A 19,334-nucleotide genomic window follows, 5' to 3' on the forward strand; every position below is an offset into this window, starting at 1 on the left:
ATGGCAGCTAGTTCCGGTCTGGTATTGGTAACTGGAGCTTCAGGATTCATAGCTTCTCATATTGTTAAACTTCTCCAATCACAGGGCCATAAAGTACGAGGTACAGTTCGTAGTCTGGCTAATGAGGACAAGGTAAAGCCGCTATATTCTCTGTGCTCTGATGCTAAACACAAGTTAGAGCTCGTAGAAGCTAATTTGAATTCTCTTGAATCTTGGGACGCTGCTGTCAAGGATTGTGAATATGTCATTCATGTCGCCAGTCCCTTTCCAAGCACCTCTCCCCAGGATGAAAATGAGATAATTCGGCCAGCTGTAGAAGGAACAACCAATGTTTTTAAAGCATGTGCTAAAGCCAAGTCTGTTAAACGTATCGTGTTGACAAGTTCCTGTGCTGCCATAGCTTGGGAACAATGTCCAGGTTACAACGAGAGAGTTCGAACAGAGAAAGACTGGAGCGACACTACGAAAATCGACGCCTATTCCAAGAGTAAAACATTGGCTGAACGTGCTGCTTGGGATTTTATTAAAGAATTACCAGCCGAAGAAAAGATCGAGCTAGCAGTTATCAATCCTGCGTTTGTAATGGGCCCAGTTCTACACGGATCTACAGGAACTAGCCAAGAAGTAGTTAAAAGGTTACTAGAAAAAGCAATGCCGGCCATACCGAAAATTAACTTTCCAGTTGTGGATGTCCGAGATGTGGCCATAGCTCACGTTAAAGCAATGACATTGCCAGAAGCTGCTGGTAATCGCCATATTTTAGCCACTGATAACATGTATTTTAGTGACATGGCGCACGTTTTGAAGAAGGAATTTGAACCACAAGGGTATAACATTCCAACAATGGTCGCACCATATTTTGTTTTGTGGCTTTCGAGTATTTTTGATAAAACCGTCAAAATGATTCTACCACAAATCGGCCTAGTGTACAAGTTCGACAACTCTCGTATGAAGAATGTTTTGGGTATAGTGCCACACACCACCACTGACACCCTAGTTGATATGGCCTACACCATGATTGAACGTGGCTTTGTTTTTAAAACAAAGAAATATCGAGGACCACCAGAACAAAAGCAGGGTTAATTGTGTTATGAATTGCATTAAACTTTCTGGCTTCTTCTAACTCCTGTTTCATGGAGTCAAATGAAATGAGTGTTTCTATTAATATCTGTGGAATGTCACAAACTTTCTCGCTTTCTTTTATCAAAATTTGTTTTTGCTGAATATTTTTTTACAAATTCCTGCAATAAATGAGCATTTATTTGTCAGCTATCAACATTAGCTTTTTGACAAGATATCCCAGATGATATTAAAACAATTTTCCTGAGTTATCGTAGGATTTGTGGATGAGTTCAAATTTCATAATTATCATGTTTATTATCAATGTTTTATTTGTATTCTTTATACTTTACTTTTGTTATTTTGTTAGATAGTACATTGTTGTAATTTGTTGGTCTTAAAGTGGAAGCATGTGCTGAAAAAAAAAGTACGTTTTCTTTTAACTAGTGCTGGGTATCATCTATAGTATAATGAATACGGGTTTTGACAGTATCTTAGTATAACGAATGGGTATCGTCAATCATGCCACGATACGATATGTATCGCGATACAAGGGTCACAATACGATAGTATCCGATATGGGGTAATGGGATAAAATCAAAATTATATCTTTAAAGTTTCCATTTACAAATATATTTATTATAACGTTGTAACTGATATTTGGTAATGTGGTGGATGGGAATGATTAACGTCAGCCTATTATAAATACAATTTCAGTCAAGTCAGTGAACAAATTTGTGATTCTATTCACTAACTTATAAAAATCAGCACTTTTTATGGAATGAGAGGTCAAATATCGATACACGTGTACAGTGATATACCGGCCAGCACTATTTTAAACATTGATAGAAAAAAAGCAATAACAATTTTACAATAAAACACTAAGATATATGGATATACTACTTCTGCATTTATTACATACAAGTATATCTTAGTGTTTTATTGGTGCAGAAAAGTAGGACGTAAAACTCCATTCATTTCATTTAGTGTTTTATTGTAATCTTTCAACTTCTATATGTCTTATAAACAACAATTCATGAATTTGTGTATCAGAGAGAGACCTATATAAATTTGAAATCAATATTTGGCGCCTACTCTTAAATTTAAAGTTAATATTTCTGGATTATTTTTTTTTTTATGTGATATTAACTTAACCTTATATTGTATTTTTATATTGAACGATGGCAGTGTTTGTCAGTCCAGTTGTAATGTAACACTCTTATACTATTCTTGTACCCCCACTGGCGACGTCACTGATTTCAGCGCAAATAGTAAAGTAAATGGAGAATGCCTATTTTGTTTCTTGAATCAAATTCTAACCTTGCGAAAATATAAAGCCGCTTATCTCCCTTAGACCAACATTTTCATGAGAAGACGTCATACGTAATACCATGTTCAACAGTCTTATTAGAATCAGATCCATGGGGGTTGAAACCATTTTTCTAAGGTGGGATGGGGGAGAGGGTAAATACATTTTTTAAGCATTAATCTGGCATGAGTTTCGAGCTAAAATCTAGCCTACAACCCAATCGAACATGTATTACTTCTGTATTATTATTCCCAATGAGTTACATGTATTTAAGATAGCTCACTGGTTGTTCCAATCTATCAGAGACTAGTCAGCAAGTTCTATCATAAATTTTTCAGACATGTAAACCAATTTATAATGATAAACTTTATAGCCTTGTCTCATTGAACATTATTGATTATTGGAATTAAAATAACAGCTGTTAACATTCTCAACCTATATAAACTAGTGTCCAAAAGAAACGATACCAACTTATTTTCAAAATTGTTTTTTACTAAGTGAATTGTCTAATATGAAAACATGCCAATTCGTATTGCACATCCCAAACACAGCATAGTCGATAAAAATACCGGGAACACGTGATCACTTCCGGGAAAAAACGTAAATTTCATGAAAGTGACATTTCCCTCTCTAGCATGTTCTGCACGTGCATAAAAACTGTATAAAACGGCTGATCAGACACGTCGATATCACAGCAACAAAAAGAACACAAGATATGCCACGTTTGACAGCCATCGAGAGAGAGAGCCGTTGGAATGGTCCAAGATCGTTACATTCGGGTATTACACCTGAGGAACCACACCGTAACAGCGACGTCCATGGTGGCTACAGCACTGGGACACAGGATCAGTCGACAGACCGTCTACAGGAGACTACGGCAGTATGGTATCCGGCCACGTCATCCCTACCGCGGACCGCTCCTGACGCCTCGACACCGGAACAACAGACTGATCTGGGCCAGGCGAGTTCGACGTTGGCAACGGCGGGACTGGGCACGTGTTATGTTCTCTGATGAGAGCAGATTCCTCATCTTCAAAAACGATGGACGGCAGCTTGTATACCGACGATTTGGTGAACGTTTGGCGCCTAACTGTATCCAACAGGTCCGGTCGTTTGGAGGTGGAGGGTTAATGGTTTGGGGTGGCATATGTGGTGACGTCAAAACGAGGCTTGTCGTAATTCGTGGAAACCTGAATGCACAGCGTTATATTGATGACATCCTACGGCCTGTTATGGTGCCCTTTATTCAGCAACAGCCTCGTGGACTCCTTTTCCAACATGACAATGCAAGGCCACACACAGCAAGATTGACACAGAACTTCCTTGCCAACGCCAACGTACAGGTTTTGCCATGGCCCGCATGTTCACCGGACATGAATCCCATCGAGCACTTATGGGACCACCTCGATCAGCAAATCCGACGTCGCCGTGTGCCTCCAGTCAACGTCCAGGACTTGGAACGATGTCTCCTGGAGGATTGGCAACGCATCACTCCCAACGTCATCATACGTTTGACGACATCAGTCCGTAGGCGTGTTCTGGCATGTATTGATGCTCACGGTGGACATACCCGCTACTGACTTGACTTTGTGACGTGTGGTGTGACATTTCCCGTTGTTTCTGTGATCAGTGCTCTAACGAAACTTTTTTCGACCCCACCCATCTTTAAAGGCTTGTCATATTGGTTGTACAGATTTTATTGAAATGAAATTTTTGTACAGATGTTGTGAAAGGATTTCTCAAAAGCATAACACCAATCCTAAACTTCTGCATTGTTTAGTTTTTCTTTTATGTCGTTGCAAACAGGTGGTATCGTTTCTTTTGGACACTAGTTTAGATTTAAAACTCGATCAACTTGACATACAGATTGCTTTTTTTGCAACAGATTTCTTCATCTTCCACGTTCCATCCAATCTGATTAAAATGCACAGGCTACATTTATTTGTATGTCTCGATTCGGGTAGTGTAAAATCCGGAGATCGCAGACCTGTATAATCGGAACATCACAGACCCCAACTAGAATTAGCATACCCCCTATACTAGAATCCGCAGACGCCCTATACTATATTCCGCAGACCCAACTAGAATCTGCAGACGCCATATACTATATCGCGCAGACCCAACAAGAATCTGCAGACCCCCTCTACTAGAATACGTTGAACCAACTAGAATACGGAGACCCCCTAAACTATATCCCGCAGACCACCCTGTATAGGATCATGTACAGGAGTACGAGGTTCCTTCCTATAACCACCGTCGCCCTTTATAATTTATTTTTACAAGCAAATTATATGCGCCATGGCATCAACAGCAGGCATTTAATCCCAGTACTTTTGCACTGACATTTGGAATTTCCACACTGACCTGGATGCAGAATTTTTTTTCCTATGGAAGCACGGATTACATGTGTCTATAATTAGACTTGGATATGAGGTCATCCAGACACCCAGAGGTGTGTATTGCATAATAAGCGTTATGGTAGTTTTTACTTGCCAAGTTTATCAAAATCTGCTTTATGAAGCTCTGTGGGTTGACATCCTTGGGTGTTGGAAATGAGAAATGTTCAAAATTGATGCAAATTACATTATAATCGAAATTTTACGGTATCCTTATTTTGATTATTATATTGAAAAATCGAAGTGTCAACTATTTTATTCAATAGATATTTTATTGTAATATTGTGCATATATATGTTAGTATAAATTGGATTGTTGGAAAAACCATTCATCTGTCTCATTCACATTTATTTTACATAATAGGCTATCTATTGTCATGATCTTGATATCAACTCTAAAGCACTTTTAAAAAATAATTCTGTAACAAAATAACAACAAATTACAAAATAATTCTTTATCACGAACACAAAAATATCGTCTTTATTTTAAGGCACTTAAATACAAAATATTAGATTTCGCGTACACCACAATATTGTTCAGTTTTAAAGCACTTTTACCAAATAATTAAATGTTCTTTGAACTCAAAGATCAATCGGATTCAAAGCTGTGGACATCATAAGATATGTCAAATTACTGAGACCTTGCAAAATTCTATCACATGTACCATTCAGACATTATATAAAAATGAATTAAATAAAAAAATCTGCAGATTCTAGTAAAGGGGGTCTGCAGATTCTAGTATAGGGGGTCTGCGGAATATAGTATAGGGGGTCTGCAGATTCTAGTGGGATCTGCAGATTCTAGTATAGGGGGTCTGCGGATTATAGTATAGAGGATCTGCAGAATATAGTATAGGGATCTGCAGATTCTAGTATAGGGGGTCTGCAGATTCTAGTATAGGGGGTCTGCAGATTCTAGTATAGGGGATCTGCAGATTCTAGTATAGAGGGTCTGCAGATTCTAGTATAGGGGATCTGCAGATTGTAGTATAGGGGATCTGCGGAATATAGTATAGAGGGTCTGTGGATTCTAGTTGGGGTCTGCGCTCTTCCGATTATACAGGTTTGCGATCTTCGATCTTCGGATTATACATTACCCTCGATTCACGTTTCTTTTGTGGCTCACTCCATTTCTGTTGTTCATCCCTGTTCTGGGAAACTGGGTAGCCTAATATAATATTCAGCCATTTACAAGATTTTTGCTTAAAAGCACCTTGCTCTAGTTTTGTTCCTGAATATTTCTAGATATCAGCAGAAAGTTTCAAGATTAAATCACGCCAAATTCTATTCCCGTATGAATTTTAAATTCTGAATATATCTAATGTGTGTGTATACTCATACGTATTATATATATTTTATTGTGTTTAATCTATATCTAGTGCAGAAAAGTAGGACGTAAAACTCCATTCATTTCATTTCATTTAATCTATATCTATTAAGGTGTATTAAACTGCGAACAGAACACAGGGGTCAAATTTACAAGGTGTATTTATAAAGTGTAAAAAGTAGAATTCATTCATTTCGAAAAGTTTTGTCTCAGTCTAATTTTCGAGATGAATACAATCCTTGAAGTCCCAAATTATACGTGTCAAATCGTCCAGTTGCCGAAGTGTTCAGCCCTATATTCTGAATCTGAGCAAAATTTTCGAGTTAAAATCTGGCGTACATAGCAATCGAACGTACCCGATTGTTGTAACTCTTCTGTAGGGGAGGTTGATTTAAACTCTCACGTTGAAGCTAGAGAGTGGAATGGAAGAAAGCTGTCATAGTGTCTTCGTGTAATAAGTCAACTTGGAGTGACTTCCTGATTAAGATGTTGACTGTCTTTGACAATTCATGATGAAGTTTACCATATTTGTATTGTTATTTTGTTGTCTAGGGTCCGTGTGTCCCTCAGAACAAGGTCTGTATACTCGAGGAGATGGAATAAACGTACTGACAACAAACAATTTCGCGGATGTTGTTTTCAAGAAAGGAAGAAATTCAACTTGGTTGATACAGTTTTACAATTCTTGGTGTGGCCATTGTAGGAGATATGCTCCAAAATATAAGAAATTGGCCAAAGACATAGAAGGTAAGAACCAGAGGCAATTGAACTCAGCTTTTAAGACAATGGATTATTGAAATTCAAATTACCAGTTAGCTTTCCGTGGCCTATCTCATCTGTTAACTGTGTTTACAAAGATATCACTTTTCATAATAAAAATTGTCACACTTGGTTGGTCTTCAATTTAATGTCAGAACTGCTTTAAAAAAGTGATAAGACAAAATATATTGAAGCTAGGGTCAGTATGAGGTGGAGTGAAGTGTCCAGGGGATTTGTAAACTGGTATCGTACCTTGTTGTGTTCGCTTATCGCTACACAATAGGTACGGGCCTAAACCTCACAGTCAAAATATTGACAGTGGGATTTAGACGTGGAACCCCCATGACGTTAGTGTATGACATGAATTTCGACCAATCAAAGCCAAGATGACAAGAGCCCAAACCCATTCCTTCGATCCAAAACTTTAGATGGAATGGAAGATTAAATGATAAGATGCAATCAAAAAATCCTAGATGGTTTCACTAACATATTATTACTTGGTCAGTATGAGTTGGACTTTAGGCACTGATTAAGTTATTAATGCAATAATTCTTCTAATTTTGATTCAATACTTCACATTCTACAAAATAATTTTATTAAACAAGGTGGGGACTATTGATCATTATCTATTCATGGTATCACTGTTTTATAATGATGAAATTAACATCTGTTATAAATCTGTTGAAAATTGTGTTTTTTATAGACAATGTGTAATATATAACTATCTTGATATTCAACATATTACAATTTAAAATTTCATATTTTGATCAGTGAGACTTTATTGTGACATCCACTTTCGTTTCAATCCTAAATCTATACAGACTGGTTTTAAACACGCCGTGAATAATTTTTTGTTTGGAAAGAGCACTATGCAAGTGGCCATATAAGCAAATGTATTAATTGTACAGTGAAATAGAAATATTAAACATAACCTGAAACATGTTGTTACACCGTGTTTTACTCTGTCTGATCTTCATATTTCTATGATAATGAAAAATGATGACATTTTGAAAATTGGGTAGTTTCACATTTATGTCAAGATCAAAATTAAATTTTGAATTTAAAGAAAACAGTAAAATTGGACATCTTGTCCAAAGTTTATTTGGAGAACTTGCTAAAAAAGAAGAAACCTGACAATAATCTGCAAATTACACAATATTATTACCAATTATTGCTTGAGACATAAAGTTATAATTTCTTTTTTTATGAAGCAGGAACACTCTCCCTGTAACAGACCTGTATTTCCTTATTAAAATTGATTGGTTTTATTTCCCCTCAGGGAAGTGATTCAAGTCATATAATCTTAATTGATCTGATTTGATTGCCACTTGTTAAATTGAATAGATAAGATTTCTATCTTACATCAGGCCAAATCACAGACAGAAGATCAGAATAAAACTACATACAAGCTAATGATCAAAATGTGTTTATGCTGGCTGATTCTGACTTAAAAACTTCCAAGCTGTCACGCTGTGCTGTGTCAACATGTTGTCAGTTTGCTCCGTATGGATATACTATTCCCATAAAATTATATATTGATTGGAATTGGTTTTCAGTGCTGTTGAATATCTTTGAATGGGGCTTGGGCCAAAAGATTAAAGATTCTTAGTTATTGTCTGATATCTTTGGTTCCTGTAAATCTCAAAAATGTGATAAAATGATGGCAGCACCATAGCTGATTTGGCATACTTTCTGCAATAGATGAATTCTTGATTGTCCCTGATACACACAAACCGCATTTAAATATCTTAATCAAAATCCATACATGCCATATGCTGTCACGATTTTATGAAAAGTCATTATTAATGTAATTGTCCCCAGGTTTATATAGTTTAGTCAATTACATCATGATAATAGAACACTTATCGATACTTGACTATACCTTTCATTCCATAAAAAGTGGGGATTATTGACAAATGGAATCACAAATGTTTCGTACTGACTTGACTAAAATTGTTGGTAACTATATTTATAAGACAGTGGAAATAAAGTTATAAATCAATAGATATTGAAACCTTGAAGATAAAGTGTTAAATTTTATCCCATTACCCCATATCGTATATGTAGCGAATTGTGTCATATTTGTGAAGTGAGTTTTTGGTTTTTTCTTCTATATTAAAAGAAGGATAGTCCATGTTTAACGAACTTTCTTAGCTTATAAATTTTTCAAACATTTTCAACAGATTTTACTCTCCTTTTAGACAATTAGGATATTTCACTAAACCAAGGATATCTCTTCATACATCCACTTTCACCCTCAGATCCAATCTAGCTGTCCTGATGAAGAATTAATATCTGAAACACAGGTTAACTTGAGATGAGCACTAATTTAATGATAATTATTATTTTACAGGATGGTCGAAAGTCATGTCTCTAGGAGTAGTAGATTGTTCAGATAATGTAAATACTGAATTATGTAGAAAATATGATATAGCTGCCTACCCCACCATAAAGGTATGTAGAGCCTCAAGAAAGGTTTCTTTATAGGGAAATAGTCATCTAAATATTGACTGAAATATAAAAAAAGATTTATCTAATTAAAATGGGTTTCACTTATAATCACAGTGACAAACTATGTCTTATACCTTGACTGCAATAGCACACAAGGTCTTGTTTCATGGAGAACAGCAATTTGATTGGATTGTAGGTCATTGAATATAGCCCATCAGAGCCTTCGACAGAATGATTGTTAAATTATGTTAATTAAATCACTGCATTTTCAAACTTCCGTGATACAAGAAAGATGGCTAATGCAGTCAAGGTATAAGGTGAAGTTGGTAATAGCTGGACACTGCGAGATGGATTTCACTATTCCACAATGAATTCATCATGGGCATGGAGACAAAAAATATCAGAAAAAAAAGAAACTAAATTGTAATCAGAGTTAATGATACAACTGACAGACATCAATTTGTGCTATCACTTAAATCATTTTACAGAATAAAACAGTGAGATCTGATTCTCCTATAATTCATTATATCTTACTGTGTAAGGTCAGTAAGATGTCACCTCCAAGCTGTTATTTAATGTTTAGATATAATCAATATGATTTAGAATTATTGAGGTATAACAGAAAAAAAAAGTAGTATTTTATTTAGAGTTAAGTAAAAGTCATATTCATGGCCTAATTTGAATAATTTTAATCATTAAAGAGATTGTGAAGAGGTTTTCTAAATTTGTTATGTGTATCAGGGGCACTGATAGCATCAATTTGCTTCATTCGAATTTTTAATCAGATGTCTCACCAATCATACTTTAGTCTCAGAAACTGGAATTTTTTAGCTGAGCTATTCAATAATAGTGTTAACAGCTCACCGTTGAAATTTGAACCTTTCAATCTATGTGTGGCCAGAATTATCTGCATTTGAATGTTAAAATGACATCTCGTCAAGTTAAGATATATAGATAAGACAAATATAGAAATCGTGAGTAAAATTCCAAGTTAGAAGTATTTTTAAAGGAATTATGAGTTTTCGTACATTTCTAGTACTTCTGAAGACTAATTACATATATTCAAAACTAAAATCAACCCCCCAAAATGGCACAGCTGTCCCTTTAACAATAACTTTAAAGGAAACTGAAGCCATATTCATCACCCGAGTTGATATTGTTGTGTAAAAAGTCAAATGAGGACGTCATGTTTAATATATCTGATTTAACAGTGACATATTTTGTTATTGTATGATTTATTATGTAGATTACTCGCTCCTGAGGGGAAAATACCTGAAGCATTTGATTTCATCACAAACATCCTGAATTTAAACTAATTGGATGAAAGATTGAACATATAAAAGGTTACATACCAGGTTGCATGTTATCAATGTCAAGCAATTATCAACTTTGTTTTATACCTTGACTGCAATAGACACCTTTCTTCTTCATCAGGGAAGTATGTAAATGCAGCAATTTGATTGGATAGTACACTAGAGAGTACAGCGAATCAGAATCCTGGACAAAAAGTCTGTAAACAATAGGCCATTATGTTTATGGTTTGTCTGTCGAGGGCTATGATTGGTTGTATACGCTGATGTCCAATCCAATCAAATTGCTTCATTCAGTGATACAAGAAAAGTGGCTCTCGCTGTCAAGGTATAGGTTGATGTTCGTAGTAGCTTGACAGTGTGAAGATGACAAGGTTAATGTTTCACTCACAATTATCATTCAGAATTAAATATCGTGTTTTGATTTTGATTAAGTTAGAGTTTTAATTAGAGTTACTGTACTTTATAATGAGGAATTTTTTATTCTGGTGTTAAATGATATCTATAATAATTTATTATTATTATTATGATGTGAATACTAATTATTTAAAGTAATCATCCTATCCTAGGTGAGACTGGTTGTAACAACAATATGAAATTGATATTACAAAGCACAAACTGTGATGGAAATAAATCAGTTTTTAATAACCTACAAACCGATTTTAAAAAAAAAGGCAAATTGGAAATTTATATATACATAAACTGTTCTCCAAATTTTTTCTGTTTTCATCAGTTAAGACTGATTTCAGAAGCCCCAAATGGAACAGAAAAGTAGAATACAAAACTTTATATCATTCCTTCAGTTTAAACATAAGTTTCTTCCTTATTGCTGTATGAGGACAGTGATATTTGAAGATCTCATAGTGAAACACGTGATTCAAATTCGGTTTCAATATTTCTATTTGTTGATTTGAGTTAATTATACAAGGAAATAATAACAGACAGTACAGAATGATGTGTGATATTTGATTTAAAATGTTTTATTTAATTGGTCAGAAGTTTAAACTATTGTATAAATAATCTATTTGTCAACCAAGTCAGGGTACATTACTTACATACTTAACATTAACAATTTAACTCGTTATTTCACTCCAAATATTCTGTATCTTTCAGTTATTTGTCATTTGGTTAAAAGGCTACATTCTAAATTTTGTTTTACCAGCTGATATTTGACTTCTATTCCTTTGATTTGCCGATAAAACTTCAGAATAGTCCTCTAAACACAAGCTGTACTAGCCAAAATATAAGCTATACCAACTGATATCTGATTTTCTGTCCCCTAAACACAAGCTGTACTAGCCAAAATATAAACTATACCAACTGATATCTGATTTTCTGTCCTCTTAAACACAAGAACTAAACTATACCAACTGATATCTGATTTTTGTCCTCTAAACACAAGCTGTACTAGCCAAAATATAAACTATACCAACTGATATCTGATTTTTTGTTTTATTAAGTAGATTCAGAAAGAGAAAAGTTTTTCTATATAACATTCACTTTAATATTGATTTCATGGAATTTTTCATTTCAGTTTTTCCCACTGAATGTTTCACCGAATAAAACCAAAATGGAGACTGTTCCAGCCCTAGATCCCAACGAACTGAGACTTACCTTGTCTCAAATAGTCAACAATTTACACTTGAAGAAAAGGCATAAATCCTGGCCCAAACTTAAACCATTAAGGTATTGTATTATTTATGAATAACTCAATAAGTTAGCTTGCCCAAAGTCCAATTTTTGAAGGTTACCTTCATTTCTAATGAACCTGTCTTGATGAGGATTTTATATCTGAAACATGTGTTTGATCTATTCAGTAATATCACTAATTGTATAATTAGTATAGAATATAGTATATTGCACACCCCTTCTTTATCTCTTTAAACATCAAAATAAGACAAGATGACCAGATACATGTACAAATGTACAAAATATAAATAAATAAAAGAAATCTATAAATCATATGCAATCTGGACTTCACTACAAATACAATTATTAAAGGGAGAGATGTGCCATTCTAGGGGAGTGATTTTAGTCTTGAATGTAATCATAAATACTTCAAACTAGGAATTTTATTCACTATTTCTGTATGCCTTTCTATATATCACAGAGTATCATAAATTGATGAGTCATCATTTTACCATTCAAACGCAGATAATTACAGATAATTCTGGACACACATGGATTTGAAGGCTCTAATTTCGATGGTGAGCTGTGAACACTATTACAGATTGGCTTAGCTGAAAAATTTACATTTCTGAAACTAACGTATGATTGGTCAAAAAAATGGCGCCTCTGTCCCTTTAAGTCATGAAAGATGCCACATATACAAGTTTGAAATGGCTGAAACCCCCGACACCTGTGACATTGGTGTTTAACTCTACGTCATTGACTCCTGTCATTGAATCTGAATAGCTTTAATATTACGCTAGTATTAAATCTATAAATTATATTATAAAAATATCGTATTTATTGAATGTAAAATAAACTTTTAAACCTTGAGTCTTTTAAAACCTTTTTCAGAAAATTAAAAAAATATATTTAACCATCAACTTTGAATGAAATGTGCATTAATATTTCAACAAGCAATATTCATGTCTTAAGAAATCTGTATGAAATATAATATGGTATTGTTGGTATTTAGGGCACATTGAAACAAGATTAAGGTTAGGATGTATTGAGATAAGTTTCAATGAAAGCACTGGCCTATGACTCTATGGTGGTAAGGATGTGCATTCTTATGACTCCAGGGTGGTAAGGATGTGCATTCTTATGACCTTAGTGTGGTAATGGAATATATACTTATGTGGTCTTAGAGCAATAGATAAGCTCATTGATCATGTGAAAATTAGTTACTTTTTATTAAGAATTTTCTATGTCTAATTGTATAGAGAGTATAACTAAGTTTTTTGCATGTTCTTTTGTCACTGAGTTAGTATTGAGGTGTATAGAGACGAGTCTCTATGAAAGCACTGGCCAAGGTCAGAGCAGTATATAAGCTTATTGATCATGTAAAATGTCTGTCTGAATGTTCACAAGAGTATTACTAAGTTTTTTGCATGTTCTTTTGTCATTGAGTTGAAAAGGATTGGAGACAAGACAATGAAGTTTAAAAGCTTTATGTTCATTGTTTAAAACCTTTGTTAAAATCTAACAATAGGCATTTACAAATACATTGTACAAAAATGGACTAAGAAATCTTTTAATGTTTTAAATATTAATGAGAGGAGCCCCCAGTTCAGTCCCGATCGGTTCAAAATATTTATTAGGGTGTTTCGCTTTGTTATTCTTTTGCAGTTTCAAGACAGTTTATCTACTGAATTGACTCATTCTATGCAATACTGCAAAACTTTGGGTTGCCATTTTGTTAGCTTCTTTGTGGCATGGTAGAATATATTTTTTTTATAATAATATTGATATATTGAGAGCACACTCCATAAATTATCTCTACAAAAACATAATTATAAAAGAGTACAACATAAAGAGTATAACATAATAGAAATATTAACACATAAAAGAGTATAACTAGGGTGTACAATAACCAAATATTTAAGAGATGGGTTCCCTTATTTTTATTTATGAAAATGAAAATGCTAATACTTATATGAATAGAAAGTACAGGTGTTCTAATAACTTGGAAAAATACCAGTTTGTCTCCATAATTAATTCATAATTAGCTAAATTAGAAGAGAATTATCAGCAGAATTCCAATGAGTGACAGATCAAGAAAAGGTCAAAAAGTTTTTTTTTTTGTTTATCCAGACTGTACATACATAGACAATTATGATTGGTCAAAACTCTTAATTATATGCTATAAGAACATAATGATATGATTAAGAATACGTGATAATTTATTAGAAACAACAATTAATCAAATAGTTGGCTTAATTTGACAATAAAAAATAAGGAAACCCATCTTCAACAGTTAAAATTGTAGAGCGATATAGAAACATCATGATTCAGGTTCTGTTGTAATATTTCTATCTATTATATTATATAATAATATTACAGGTCTATAGAAGAGATATGGGAGGAAGCTAAGTCAGAACATAAACATGTTATATTGATATTCGAAGAGCAGAATTCTTTACTGGGTGTTCAGGTAACTACATCTTATATTGATTTATGTCTTGTACATATCAACATGCTCTAAAGAAACAACAGGAAAGAAAGAAGCAACCATTGTTTTACATTGATAATTACTTAGGTTCATGAGGATCATTTCCATTAGCTGGTCCTTGGCCAAACCTCTTAGTATTCGATTGATTTGAAAGAAGCAAAATTTTTTTACATGGATAATTTCTTTACTTCAAGAGGATCTTTTATATGAGCTAGTCCTTGGCCAAACCTCTTGGTATCTATCTTCTCCGGATTGTCTGTATCCGACTGTCTGTGCGCGGTAGGTCATCCTTAATACTATTTATACTAACTAAAAATAAAACTGCTCAAGTTTTTGTTCAGACCTGGATGAGCAAAAATATCTAAACTGATTAAGCAATTGTTTTGAAGACTATATCTTATATATTCATATTTATATTGTAGTTGATATTGGACTATATGACAGAAAAGAAAGTATTAATATTTATATTGTAGTTGATATTGGACTATATGACAGAAATGAAAGTATTAATATTTATATTGTAGCTAATACTGGACTATATGACAGAAATGAAAGTATTATGACAGAAAAGAAAGTATTAATATTTATATTGTAGTTGATATTGGACTATATGACAGAAATGAAAGTATTAATATTTATATTGTAGTTGATATTGGACTATATGACAGAAAAGAAAGTATTGTTAAGGAGATTACTGAAAGAAACTGTAGTAAAATATGGTATAAATAAAATACCATCATTATATGTAGTCAATACTGATGGTACATACAATCATATAGCAAGGTGAGTTAGAAATTTTAAAACAGAACCTGAAACATGTTGTTACTTAGAGTTTCAAGCTGTGCGTTTTTCAGAAAACTCTAGAACTTTTGGCTTGTGGTGTTGCCTGTTTTATGGAGCCCTATTAGATGCAGAAGAGTAAAACTCCATTCATTTCATTTCATAACAAAGTTTGTTGTTATTTCTAATGGTATTGGAGTAAGCATTGATACAGATAGAACTTCTCTCATTGCACACTGCATACCGTTAACTGTTTTCATTAGCCCAATTGGATGCAGATCGAGTAGGACATTTAACTCCATCACAAAGTTTGATATTTTTTCTAGTGGTATTGGAGTTGATGTTGATACAGATACAGATAGAACAACGTTTAGAGAGGCTATTAACAACCTCATGAAAAATAATTTTAAAACCAAAGAAGAGAATAAAGTAGTTATTAATAAAGATGGAAAAGTTGAGATTCCAGAAAGCATAATGGGGGCAGGAGATGGTCCTAAAGATGATGATGTGAAAATTAAAGAAATAGAAAAGTATGCAAAGTTTATAATTTTCTTACCATTTTTAAGAAACCTAGGATTTTATACTAGTTATATCACAGTGAGCCCCCTTGACAATTATGTGGCCCTTACTAGTACTCAGTCCTGTCACAGGGTGTAATGACACTTTACTCAATACTAGTTCTTATTAGTGTAATGATTTTATTTCAGACCACAAGTATATCTACAAGATTTAGAATCAGCGTTACATTATTCGTTCCGTCAGGAGATCGCTATCTGTAAGGAAATTAGTGGTGATAAATTAGCTGCTCTTCAAAACTTTGTATCTGTACTATCAAAGGTTGGTAGCTATAGTTTTTATGGGTTTATCGCTGTGATAATGGGTCTTGTTTATGGGTTGTATTGTATAATTGCGAATATGGTGAGATGTGTATAATGCACAAACAAAATGGTGCATCTCAAACATTGATATGCATTTTTTTTCTGGTAGAAAAAAAGTACAACAAATTTATTTCACTGTATATAGTGCACACCCTTTCTGTAAGGAGTATTCACACAAATATACAGTACCGGTATTTCAACTTAATATACCAGTAGAAATTAGAGGTGTATGAAGTAAAATCTTTATGGCTAAGAAGTGGGCAGAGGGAGCCACTTTTTATAACCACAAAAATTTAACTTAATATTTTCTAACTTATTTAAAATAGTTGGAAATTTAACCAATGCTGATTGGATGAAAAATTTGGTTAGGTTCTAATTGCTTTTATGAAATTCATGTCATCTGTACTTTCTGAAAATGACTATTTCTTTTTAATTTAACACATTTCTACTGTGTTAGAGACCAAATTAATAAATGTCAGATTTTTTCGAACCAGCTAATCAAGACAATTTTGATTATTATTCAGTATTTACCAGGCAGAGATGAAATAAAAAGATTTTTACAGCAAGTCAGTGATTGGTTAACAACAGTTACTACAGTTATATCTGGAGGGGAATGGGTCCACGGCATAGATAATTTACAGGTATGTTAAATGTAGCTAATATAGCATACTATATTGCATACAATATAGCATAGATTATAGCATGGACAACCTAAAGCTATGTTAGCCTGTACCATGGATTATAGCATGGACAATTTACAGATATGATTAACATAGCATAAAATATAGCATGGATTATAGCATTGTGAAATTATACCATATATTTAGTATACTCTATAGGTATGTTCAACATAGATTAAATAGCATTGAATATAGCATAGCATGACATATAGCTTAGATTAGATTACACCATAGAATATAGCATGGGCTATAGCATTGTGTAATTATACCATTATAATAAGCATACTCTGCAGGTATGATTAGCATAGCTTAGATTATTCCATGGAATATAGCATTGAATATAGCATAGCTTGGATTATGCCATGTAATTTAGCATACTTTATGGCATAGATAGTTAAAAGTTTAGTTCGAAACAAGACTTTCCTTTAGCAAAATTACTATCATTGCATACTGCAAGGTGTTGCCTGTCTTTATAGTCAAATCTGGAGCATGGAAAAGTAGAATTTAGTTGATTTCACTTTGTATTTTTTTTATTTTATTATCACCAGGATGAAATGGCCTATCTACCTGAGACAACAGAGTGGAGAGGGTGTAAAGGGAGTGAACCCCATTATAGAGGCTACCCGTGTAGTATGTGGACATTATTTCATACCCTGACAGTCAATGCCTATTTATCAGATAAAGGTAGGTAACTCTTGTTATTAGCCTACATAACACAATGGTGACACTATCTCAACCAAACATTCATTATAATAGTTTGCTTAATTTGATTCTAAAAGATAAGGAAACCCATCTTTAAGGGCTTTATTGAATCATTCCAATTTCCCTGTCTGTTATTCCTATAATTATAGAAATGATTAGTTATATGATATCACTATTACATATGTTGTTAAATAATATATAACAGCTTTGAAATAACATAGTCATAAAACACATTTGAGGAATTGCAAGAACCACAGAAATCTGATTGATAATTGGAATGATGCTATGAAAACTTCTTTACAATCTCTTTATATTCAATCTTTAACAAAATAGTAAGCCTTACAATGGTATGATAGCATTAATTATAATTTTATTTCATCATAATTAATTTGTATATTATAGTTGTAGATAATCAAGAAGTATTAAAAGCTATTAAAGGTTATATGGAATATTTTTTTGGTTGTGCCGAATGTTCCACTAATTTCTTACAAATGGCTAAGACTATAGAAAGTGAGATAAATAACAAGAAGGATATGGTTTTATGGCTATGGAGTGCTCATAATAAAGCGAATATAAGACTTCACGGAGATCTTTCCGAGGATCCACAATATCCTAAAATACAGTTCCCGTCTCCAGATGCTTGCCCAAAATGTTTTGAGTTGGGAAGTAAGCCGTGGAGTCCAAAATACCGAAATACTGAAGTATTGAATTTTATAGTTGAAATGTACAGTGGTGAAAACCTAGTTAAAACATTCCTGAAGGAGGATAAAGAAAAAACATTACTTCGATCTAAATCCAAGACGGACCATCGACAACTAGATTGGTGGGAGAAAAAACAGCGGCAACAAGACTTAAAACAATTACAAAATATACATAAACAAAAACACGATAGAATCATTGCTAAAGCTGTCGATGAATATAGAACTAAGAATTATGTTCGGAGACAAAAGATAGAGCGGCACCCCCACGGAATGCCTGGTAGAACCTCCTGGGGGTTAAGTACTGTTGATTTAGGGATGTGTTTTGCATTCTATGTTATTTGTGCCGTCATTGTCTTAATGCTTTATTATCATTTTACAATCAGAACTAAACGTAAAACCGTGTGTAAATTTTTACCCGTATGACTAGCTGGAGTCATTATTGTGATATTTTTGATTTTAATTCTGTTTTATTTTAAACACTATTGTTATATTATTAAGAAATTGTTGTGATTTTAGTCACCCTGTTGAATGAAAGGGGAAATGGGTTAGTCCAAATTGTAGCTCGTTAAATAAAAATGAATCTACCAAAGAAAAATTATTTGATCCTTGTTTTATTTTTTTTTTTGTGATTTACTTCACATGACATCCTTGATCTGACAAAATTCTTCTTTAGGTTGAGTTCAGTCAAAATTTTAACCTTTATTTAGAAAGGGGTAATGGTTTAAAATAGTAGCCAGTTAACGGAAACTTTTTTCATAGTTTTTTGCGATTTACTTCACATGACATCCTTGATCTGACAAAATTCTTCCTTAAGTTGTGTTCAGTCAAAATTTTTAATTGAAGCTAGTTAATTAAGTACAAGT

The 19,334-nt window shown here is 33.5% G+C and overlaps 2 protein-coding genes across 2 annotated transcripts; both read left to right on the forward strand.

Moving 5' to 3' along the window:
* Positions 1-1,083, forward strand: LOTGIDRAFT_136119 (hypothetical protein; the record flags this gene model as incomplete). Its single annotated transcript, XM_009046596.1, has 1 exon — positions 1-1,083. The coding sequence occupies one exon, from the start codon at positions 1-3 to the stop codon at positions 1,081-1,083; it is 1,083 nt and encodes a 360-aa protein (XP_009044844.1).
* A 2,000-nt stretch (positions 1,084-3,083) lies between these two features.
* Positions 3,084-19,202, forward strand: LOTGIDRAFT_237352 (hypothetical protein; the record flags this gene model as incomplete). Its single annotated transcript, XM_009046597.1, has 12 exons — positions 3,084-3,126; positions 6,643-6,837; positions 9,203-9,303; positions 9,789-9,842; positions 12,145-12,296; positions 14,622-14,712; positions 15,377-15,513; positions 15,837-16,040; positions 16,218-16,347; positions 16,913-17,029; positions 17,617-17,752; positions 18,173-19,202. 12 exons carry the CDS (start codon positions 3,084-3,086, stop codon positions 18,892-18,894), a joined length of 2,082 nt encoding a protein of 693 aa, XP_009044845.1. The 3' UTR covers positions 18,895-19,202.
* Positions 19,203-19,334: the final 132 nt, after the last annotated feature.

Source organism: Lottia gigantea (assembly GCF_000327385.1).
Source record: "Lottia gigantea unplaced genomic scaffold LOTGIsca_103, whole genome shotgun sequence".
NCBI lineage: Eukaryota > Metazoa > Mollusca > Gastropoda > Lottiidae > Lottia > Lottia gigantea.